Source organism: Nicotiana sylvestris, chromosome 10 (assembly GCF_000393655.2).
Source record: "Nicotiana sylvestris chromosome 10, ASM39365v2, whole genome shotgun sequence".
Taxonomy (NCBI): domain Eukaryota; kingdom Viridiplantae; phylum Streptophyta; class Magnoliopsida; order Solanales; family Solanaceae; genus Nicotiana; species Nicotiana sylvestris.
In genome coordinates, this window is record NC_091066.1 from 157,037,340 (window position 1) to 157,048,064 (window position 10,725).

At 36.5% G+C, this 10,725-nt stretch overlaps 1 protein-coding gene across 1 annotated transcript; it reads right to left on the reverse strand.

Moving 5' to 3' along the window:
• Window positions 1–5,931: 5,931 nt before the first annotated feature.
• On the reverse strand, window positions 5,932–10,246 carry LOC104226000 (F-box/FBD/LRR-repeat protein At1g13570-like). The gene is made up of 8 exons (XM_070159827.1): window positions 10,142–10,246; window positions 9,819–9,923; window positions 9,290–9,645; window positions 8,833–8,924; window positions 6,756–7,375; window positions 6,524–6,658; window positions 6,360–6,435; window positions 5,932–6,164 (listed from the first exon to the last, which is right to left on the reverse strand). Exons 1-8 carry the CDS (start codon window positions 10,244–10,246, stop codon window positions 5,932–5,934), a joined length of 1,722 nt encoding a protein of 573 aa, XP_070015928.1.
• Window positions 10,247–10,725: the final 479 nt, after the last annotated feature.

Consider the following 10,725-nt stretch of genomic DNA (forward strand, 5'->3'; position numbering starts at 1 on the left):
CGTTTAATGTACTTCTCCTAAGATAGCCACAACTTTCTACTTGTTCTCTCTCGAACTATCTTTATCCCTAGAATTTATTGTGTTGGGCCCAAGTCCTTCTATCAAATGACTTGGACAAATCTCTCTTCAACTTTGCGATCAGCCCCTTGTCTTTTCCTACAATTAACATGTCATCCACATACAATAATAATATGATAAAGTTATTCTCAGAAAATCTTTTGAAGTATACACATGGATCAGAATAGGTCTTTAAGTATGTTTGACTTTTCATTAATGAGTCAAACTTCACGTACCACTGCCTTAGTGCCTGATTCAATCCATAAAGACTCTTATTCAATTTGCACACCATGTGTTTCTTTCCACCTACTTCAAATCCTTCTGGCTGCTCCATATAAATCTCATCTTCCAAATTTCCATGAAGAAATGCAATTTTCACATCCAACTGCTCCACTCCAAGATCTAGGCTAGCTGCTAAGCTCAAAATTGTTCGAATAAAAGTCATTTTGACAACAGGTGAGAAAATTTCGTCAAAATCAATACCTTTTTTATATTCAAAGCCTTTAACCACCAATCGAGCTTTGTATCTGACCAGCTTGCCATTTCCATCTTTCTTGAGTTTAAAGACCCATTTGCATTTGAGTGGTCTTTTACCCTTTGGAAGTTCAAACAGCTTGTACGTGCCCTTTTTTGTAGAGATTCCATCTCTTCTTGCATGGCTTTCATCCACTGGTACTTTTCTGGATGGGACAACACCTCCTTAAGACTTTCTGGCTCCCCCTCATCACTGATGAGGACATACTCTATGGAAGGGTACCTGCATGACTCTACCCTTGGCCTATGTGATCTCCTCAGAGGTTGAGGTTGTTCTTCTTCCTAAGTGAGGTGCTCCACTTCCTCGACACCTTCATCAAGTTGCTCCCCCTGCTCAATAACCTCACCAGGTTGCTCCCCCTGCTTGGCAACCTCGTTGATCGTACTTTCTGCACTTGTGGGATTGTTAGAAGTAGAAAGAATAGTAACAAGGTTAGGAATTATACCATTCATCGCCTTTTCTGACATATCAGCAGCAGTTCCAACTTCACTTTATCGGAAGACTACATCTCTACTTCAGATGACCTTCTTTTTTACAGGATCCCACAATCTGTACCTGAACTCTTCATCTCCATATCCGATAAATATGTAGGGAACAAATTAATCATCCAGCTTTGTTCTCTGCTCTTTTGGTACATGTGCAAAAGCTCTGCAACTGAACACCTTCAGATGCGAGTAGGACACCTCCTTGTTGGTCCAAACTCTCTCTGGGATGTCACACGCCAACAGAACTGATGGACTCCTATTGATCAGGTAACAGGCTGTCTGATGGTGCGGTTCATTCTCTCGGCTACGCCATTGTGTTGTGGGGTTCCAAGAACTGTCTTTTCATGTCTTGTCCCATGACTTGAAAAGTACTCTTCAAATTCCCTTGAAGTGTACTCACCTCCATTGTAACTTCGGAAACGCTTTAGCTTTCGACTCGTCTCCCTTTCTACTAGAGCATGAAACTTCTGGAAAATTTGAAACATCTGATCTTTGGTTTTCAAAATATAAATCCATAATTTTCATGAAGCATCATCAATAAAAGTAACAAAATGTTTGTTATCGCCCATTGATTCAATTTCCATTGGGCCACAAACATCAGAATATATTAAATCAAGTATATTCAATTTTCTTTCAGACGATGTCTGAAATGAGACTCTATGTTGCTTACCAAATAAACAGTAGTCACAAGGTTTTACCGTTGTACCTTTGGCATAAGAAATGAGTGATTTCTTGGCAAGAATCTGCAATCCCTTCTCACTCATATGACCCATTCTTTTGTGCCACAAATCTACAGAAATCTCATCTTGTGCCGCGTTCAATTCACCTTGGCATATTTCTGCATTTGTCCTGTACAACATGCCACGAGCAACTCCCTTTGAAATCACCAATGATCCCTTAGTGAGTCTCCACTTTTGATTTGTAAAATAGTTCTTGTATCCATCTCAGTCTAAAGCAATTCCCGAGATCAAGTTCATCCGCAAATCAGGTACATGCCGCACATCCTTTAGAACCAATGTGCATCCGACATTTGTCTTGATACAAATATCACCAATCCCCACAATCTTTGAGTAACTTGTGTTACCCATTCTCACTGTGCCGAAATCACCTGCTATATATCTGCAAAAAAGATCTCCTACCGGGGTGACATGGTAAGATGTCGTTGTGTTAACCACTCATTCCGACTCTGGACCTGACAGGTGCATGCATTCATTTTCCTCATTTATAAACAGGATAACATTATCATTGTTTTGCATCATGGCGGCTGTGTTGTCGTCATTCTTCTGGCCACTTGTTTCACCTTTGCCCTTCCTTGGATTTGGGCAATCTCTTTTGAATGACCTGGTTGATCATAGTTGTATCAATTTCTAGCTCTTGATTTGGATCGGTTCTTCGAGCTCCGGTTCTGCCATAGTTGCTCGAACTCCTTTGATAACTCCTGCCTTTACCTTCTGTGATGAGAGCATGCCCTTGATTTTCAGGCTTCTTTCTCATCTTCTCATTGAGTAGAAGAACCGATGTGACATCTTTCAACTCAATAGTAGTCTTACCGTGTAGGATGGTTGTTGCCAAATTATCGTACGAAGATGGCAACGAGTTCAATAGCAAGATGACTTTATCTTCTTCCTCGATTTTCACTCTGAGGTTGGCAAGCTGTGTGATTAGTCCGTTAAACACATTTAAATGTGACAAAAAATTCGTACCTTCACCCATGTGTAGGGTGTATAACTACTTCTTCAGGTACAATTTATTTGTCAATGTTTTGGACATGTATAGGCTTTCCAACCTTGTCCAAATTCCACGTGCAGTGTCTTCGTCAATGATGTTATTTACTATATCATCTGATAAGTGCAACCTGATTGCACTAACAGCTCTTTCATTCAAGTCAACCCAATCCTCAGCTTTCATGGTATGAGGCTTTTTGGCATCAGCATCTAGTACCTTGTGTAATCCTTGTTGGATGAGCAGATCCCTCATCCTTCTTTGCCATGTTGAGAAACAGTTATCTCCATTGAATTTTGCTACCTCGTACTTTACTCCAGACATTTTTATTTTTTACCGAGTATAGTACTACCGACAGTGAATAGTATTCTAGTGAACGAGCAGAACTTGTGCTTTGATACCAAATGTTGGGAATAAACCCCCACAGAAATAATATTCACGGTAATAAAAGCGGAATAATAATGTAGCACTGAGATACGGTAATTAACAAGAATAAAAGAGTAAAATCGATACCACCCTTTTAATGAGGGAAAAAACCATGGCCCCGAGAGGAGCAACTGATATCACTATAGTAAGGAATTTTACACTTTGTAGGTCCGAGTAAAATATTCCAAAGACCACTACAACACTCAAAAGAAATAACCCTCTTTTGCTATTCCCACCTCAACTACAATATCACTCGCTCTCTATTTTTCTCACAGATTATTTTCTTATACTCTGTCTGTGAAACCTCACTCTTTCTTTCTCTCTTTGTTGGTGTAATTCAAATGGCTCGGAAGCTCTCTATTTATAGAGATTCTATACCCCTACAAATGTCATCAGTCACATCAAAAGAAAGGAAAAAAAAAATTCAAAGGATGACTTTGAAGCAATTCAAAAACAACGGTGGATGCCATTTTAGAAAAAGAAGACAAAGGAAGAAAGCTGTCTTCCTTAATTTATGGGCTGGACCCCACAATTTTTTCTCTTTATACTTTAACATTCTTCTCTTTTCTCGCCCAAGTGAATTTTCAGACATTGTTGTCTCTTCGTTTTCTACCCTTTTGCTTTTGTTGGTCATATATGAAAGAAAATGATAAACATTTTAATTGACAGAAATGATCTTATGAAACGACATAATACTTTTAGGACGTTATTTTGATTTTGAAGGAAAAAGGTTTTTTCATGTATTTAGAGAAGTGATTTTAATTTTTTCTTAATAAATGACGGGTACTAACAGGTAAGAAGAAAGGATATCAAAATGAAAAGACAAAGGAAAAAAAAGGTGAAGAAAATGAGAACCAAAATATATACTGTAGTATTAATTAGAATAAGGAGCAAGTAACTATTTAGAACAAACACATGATAATATCTATTTTGTTTTCTCAATCACCGTCTGGACAGAAGTGTTGTTCTATTAGCGTTGGAGAACTTTTTGAAAATGTTTTTTCGAAGAAATTATAAAGAACAAGGAGGAAAAACAATTTGAAAACACGCGCTATTGCCCGTTTACCGTTTCCACATATAAGTATTTCTTTTATTATTTGGACAGATTTTTGAAAATATTTTGTTGGAAAAATTTCTAGAACAACAACAACAACAATAAACCCAGTGGGAATTTTCCCACAAGTAGGATCTAGAGAGGATAAGATGTAAAAGAAGCGATTTCCGATAGACCCTCGACTAAAGAAAGAAGGAAAAATTTCAACAAATTTTTGAAAATAATGTGTTTGAATAGTTTAGTTTCTACCCAAACACAATAGACTTTCTTTCTTTTGAGATTTTTTTATTTAGGTATGAAAAACACTTTGGTTTCTTGGCCAACAACAAGCAATTGTTCTTTTGGGAACAAATATTGATTGCTACTGATTTTCTGTTGCTATTGATGAATGTTCTAATAAAGCATTAATCTAATCCCAAAGGTTAAAACCTCAAAACTAAGAGATGCAATGAGAACTAAATTTTCTTAAAATAAATTTCTACTGAATATCATATAGTCATATGAATTAGAACCATCTTTGATAGAGGTGGGGAAAAAAAGGAAGGATAAAATTTGAAACCTGGGAAAACGACCTTTTTTTGTTGAGAAGCTAAACACAAGAAAAATTGAAGAGAAGTTCCTTTATTTACTACTTTCAAACTTTATCTTACTTCTAAATTAGACTCATATGAGAAACCCGCTCTTTTATTTTTTTCCCACTATACCAAACAACCAACACAATAAATTTTGAATTTCTCATACGAAACAAATAAATAAATGGATTTCTCTTTTATTTATGTTTCTCCTTTACTTTGTTAAACCAAATATGATATGAAAGAACTAGGGCATAAATAAAATAGCTCCTCACAACCTATTATTTTATACTTTTAACCATCTAAATGTTGGAAACAATTCATTTCTAAATATAAGAGTTCTTTTTTTGCGCGATAGATTCACTAGTTCATTATAAATTGGTGCAGATCCATTTTCCTATAAAAATTAATATTAAAGGACAGTCAGGTGCACAACGTATTTTGCATACACAGTTTAGTCCGGGGAAGGGTCATACCTCAAGGGGTATGATATAGACAACTTAATGACTGTTTCTCCGGCTCGAACGCGTGACCTACAAAAATTAATATTGATCCACTTATTTGTTGACAAAGTAAATACTTAATGACTCTTACTTTAATTGATAAAAGTAAAGTAAACGATATGACTTTGAAGACATTATAAATAAATATATTAAAATCAGTCCAGTGGAACCAAATATACATAATGCCATGAAAAACAGAACAAACTCCATCAGATAAATGAATATTAAGTAAACAAAATATTAAATACCATGCTGGAAAATACTAAAGGAAAGATTTCATATCACTGCTACTAGCTAGGGGACAGTTAATAGTATTAAATCGGCGTGGCTCCACCTTATACATAAAATTCTTGAGAAAAGGCTTCAGGTTTGCCATTGGTAAAGTGACCAAGTTGACGATTAATACAGAGCAAATCTTTGAAATAACTGCGAGGTAAACAACCACATACTAATTCATGTTGTAGATCTTATTGAATAGATTAGTCAAGAACGGGCGTTAAATGTAAAATCCCTTACAATTGTAATAACAAATTCATTAATGACACAGACTAGTCATCATAACAATCATAGACAACTTCTACGAGTTTAGCAGAGTGGATATTTTGAGTGCTTCATCAGCATCATAGCATAATGTGTATGATTTAATTAGCATTCTCGCCAGCACGGGGGACTTGGCTAACAGAAGCTTGATAAGCTGCATCTCAGGCTCTGAGCCTATACTACCTGTTAGCTTAACTTCCCTGAGGTGATTAAATGTGACATCTGAGAACGCTTCCACTTCAAGAGATTTTAGAGCTGGAGTAGTATAATCTACATCATGAACCTAAGAAAGATTATCAGCCCCAACTCTCTAACTTATTGAGGATAAAAGTATGAAAACAAGAAAGAGAAAGGAAAGAGGCAAATGAGTAAGAACCTGGATTTCCAAATATTGTAAATATGGGAAGCTTCTTATCAAGCAAAGAGCACAAGAGACCATATCCGATTAGTCAAAATAAAAACCACCTAGGCAAAGACTTTTGACAGAGTTAAGATCAAAAGGAAGCCTTGTTGGCAATTCCTCGCCTCCTGCAGCCAAGAACTAGGAAGAAAATACAGAATGAATAAAGGCCCAAAAGAGATTACATCTATGAAAATGCATAAGAATTAAGTGTTGAAAGCAGATTTACCCTCAAACTATCTATATCCAACTTGAGATGCTCGAGAGCAGTAAAAGACTCGAAATACTTGGCAATATCACATTTTTGTTTCCCCCCATTCCATTCCAAATCCACAACTGAAAGTTCTGCTAGAAGAGGGATATACTTTAAGTGGATGGAACTTATGTTGCCCACGAAGTCAGAAGGATATCAGCATAGGCGCATTAATTTCAACGCGTGTTAAACGTGAGATATGCAATACCAACTGCTCGAGCAACAGGCAATGAGAGATTAAACTTTCAAGAGATTTGGATGAAATTGTGACGTCACGTAATTCCAGGCTAATTAACTTTTCAAATCCTTTGAAGGATGGGGGAGGAAGCATTAAACAATTTTGGAGAGTGAGATGCTTCAATCGAAAACATGTGAAAAGTGAAGAAGGTAATGTGTAAGGGCCACCGCTGCTCGGAAGTTTAAGAACAAGATGCTGGATGCCATTTCTAGAGAGAAAATATATCAAGTTATCAATGCTAGGACAAGGTATCAGATTAGAACTAAAGGAGAGGCAAAACTTAGTAACTGGTCCAGTATGAAGTGTCAAAACGTGGTAGATAATGTTGGCAAATTCAAATTTAGGGGGTATCAAGTCCTCTGTTGTACTCAAATTTGTTAGATCAAGCGTCAATTCTGGAAGGTTGCGCCAGTTATACCTCCATTTCTTTGATAAGATGCTCGTCCTCACAACATCTCGTAAAGGCAAATGCATAAGAATATCATCTATTAGGTTCTCAGGAAGGCTGCAAAGTATATCCAAAGGTGCAGTTTGACAACCACGCTTTACGCCCTTAGGAGACATCTTGAAACAATAATCTCCAAAAAAATCTGCAGAAAAGTAAACAAGAAAATAAAGAAGAAAGGTAACCTCAACATGCAACAACTGAAAGAAAAAAAGGAAAAGGCTGCTAGCAATAATACATTACGTAAAAGAAAGGACATCTCGGTGCACTAAGCTTCCGTTATGTACATGGTCCGGAAAAGAGTAGGACTATAAGAGTCTATTGTACGCAGCCTTACACTATATTTCTGCAAGAGACTGTTTCCACGGCTCGAACCCGTAACCTCCTGGTCACATGGCAGCAACTTTACCAGGTCACATGGCAGCAACTTTACCAGATATGTCAAGGCTCCCCTTCCAATAATACATTACATAAATACTTCATTAATCTAGGGTATTATTAAGATCTATAATTTAAAAGCTGGTAAACAAAAACAATAAAAAATTTCTTTTGCCCGTTATAAGCTTTAGAAACTCACAAAACAAAAATAGGAGAAAAAATAATACCCAATATTTTGGCATATTTCAAACACAAGATCAGCTTAGTAGATTTTCCACAGCTTTGGCAACATTGGGCATCAAACCTTATAGTTTTACTACTAAATGAATCAATAAATAAGCTTATTAGCTTTATTCCCACAATTATAATTATTTTTTGATAATTGTGGTTTCCGGACCAGCTTGCCAACACCTCGACTAATTCCACAGTGTATCTGCTATCTCCTACCAGAAAAAATTAATAGGTTACTCTACTCACCAAAGTTGGGGTAGATGAGAATAAATCACCTAGTGTTTTTTTGTCTTCGTAGGAAGAAATCACCTAATGTCTTTTTCTCACAATTATCATAGTCTTGAAATAAGCTTATTAGCTTTATTCCCACAATTAGCATAGTCTTGAGCTATGGAAAAATCACAATTGAAAAAAAAAAAGAAAAGGAGAGTGACCTGTAGTTTTTATCAGAAAATAAGTAATCACTGCAGAGATATAATTCGATCTGGTTTTAGGTGGTTTTATCTACTAACATTGGAAAATATGAAGGATGAAATCTTAGTATAATATATATTGCTCAAACACTCTCAATTCATTCAATAACTGAAAAATAAATACCTAAAAAGAAAGAGAAGGTCTCAAATTCAAATTCCAGGTGAAGCAAAATATACTAGGTGATTCCTTCCTATCTGTCACCTAGTACTATGGGAGGTAGCAGGCAGTGGCGGAAGCACGATTTTCACCCGGAGGATTCAAAAATCTTAAAAAGTAAATAACAGCTTGTTTGGATAGTTGTTAGCTGGATACGTCTCTGTACATGTAATATTTGTTGCGCGAATGAATACACTTGACACAGGCTATAATCATTGCGTGTTTGAATACAATTGATACAAGTTTGTAACAATTGAACAGCAGCTACAAGTGGTAATTAGGCAAATTATAATTATTATGCTCTAAACTACCGTGGTTTACGAAAAATCTTCTTGTTTTTAAGACGAAAGAAATTTAACTCACACTTCGTGAAATGCCTATTGACCTTAATATTGTCTAACTGCAATATATGCGTTAATGGATTATTCCCTAAATTGAATGCTTTGACATGCAGCCTAATTTATCCAAAGCCATTAAATAAAAATGAACAGTAATAGTAGAAAGCCAAATTTGCATTATCAGTTAACTGGAACAACACATTATGTCATGAAAGAGAAAATAAACTCAATAAAGAAAATTAGATTGAATAACTAACATATCAAATATCAAGGTTAATAATAACAAAAAAATTCCATTTTAGTGCTGCTAGAGTTAGGGGACAACATAACACAGAAATAAATAGTCATATATCAGCCATGTTGTGCGGACTCTCCAAACATATCGACCGGTGCATGTCGGATCCTCCAAAAAATGCAATATTTTTGAGGACACGCACCCGTCGATATTTTTGGAGAATCCGAACAACATAGCATATTAGTACATGTCATAAGCCTCATTACAAGAGATAATCCAAACGGTGATCATACTCAACGTTGCAGACAACTTTTGCATAAGGTGATGCACGTGGAAATTTGCTAGCACAACGTCCAATCCGTATGTTTTGCCAAGAGACTGAATTAGTTGCTCGGCAGTATCATCATTTATCCAGGTCTCGATTAGCATTCTCTCCAGCACGGGTGACTTGGCCAACAGAAGCTTAACGAGCTGAATCCCAGGCTCTGTGGCCAGATCACCTATTAGCTTAACTTCCCTGAGGCGACTAAACGTCACACCTGAGAAACCTTCCACTTCAAGACATTCCAGAGCAGGAATATAGTCCTCAAAACAATCACCAACCTATGAAAGATCACCAAAAATCCGACTCTAAGAAACTATAGACGATAAACAGTATGAAAAAAATATTGCCACTACATAAGAAAGAGAAAGAAAAGAGTCAAATGATTAAGAGCCTCAATTTTCATATATTGTAAATATGGGAAACTTCTGATCAGGCAAAGAGCACACGAAACCACATCCAACGCATCAAGAAAAATATCAGAAAGGTGAAGACTTTCGACAGAGATGAGATCAAAAGGAAGCCTTCTTGGTACTCCACCGGCTCCTGCAGCAAATAACTAGGAAGAAAATGCAAAAAATCAGGATGACTACAAAAACAACAACAATCCCAGTGTAATCCCACAAAAGTGGGGTCTGGGGAGGGTAGTGTATACGTAGACCTTACTTCCACCTTGTGAAGGTAGAGAGGTTGTTTCCAAGAGACCCTCGACTCAGAGCCTAAAAAATGTGACATATATTAAAAATGCATTACAATGTAGCGGTGAAGCACATTTACCTTGAGACTACCATCATCCAATTTGAGATGCTGGACAACTGAAAAAAACTTGAAAAATTTAGTAATATCACAGTTTCCTGGCTCCACAGGGAAACGATTATGCATAACCGAAACTTTTTCCAGAAGAGGGATATGCTTTAACTGTTGCGGAAGCCAAATGTATATAGTGTGAATAAGTCACAACTACTATACCAAAAATTATGACAGCCACCAAATAATAAATAAGACAATAAAACAACAATAAAGTGAACACCAGAATTTACGAGGTTCGGCTAATTTTGCCTACTCCTCGGACACAACCAAATATTTTATTCCACTCCAAAAATACAAGTGAAATAATACTAAAGAGAGAAGATACAAATGCCTTAAACAGATGAGAAGGCAAATGAGAGGTGTGTTTCAATCCTAAACATTAGGCCTTCTTTTATAGGGGAAAAATCCCCCCCAAACTTAACTCCCAACCAATGTGGGACTTTGGCATTTTGCCAAACTTCAACAAATCTCCACCTTGGCAAAATTCCACATTTTCAATTCTCTCTCAATAACAAATTTTGGTTGTGTCTTCATCTTCAATCTTCAGTGTT

Bases quoted from the DNA above. Each gene is read 5' to 3' on its own strand.
- LOC104226000 (XM_070159827.1), bottom strand. From the start codon at position 10,246: ATGCATAATCGTTTCCCTGTGGAGCCAGGAAACTGTGATATTACTAAA. The intron at 6,659-6,755 runs GTATTGCATATC...ATCCACTTAAAG, and splicing joins GCCTGTTGCTCGAGCAGTTG to TATATCCCTCTTCTAGCAGA. The intron at 6,436-6,523 runs GTAAATCTGCTT...TTTTCTTCCTAG, and splicing joins TGGATATAGATAGTTTGAGG to TTCTTGGCTGCAGGAGGCGA.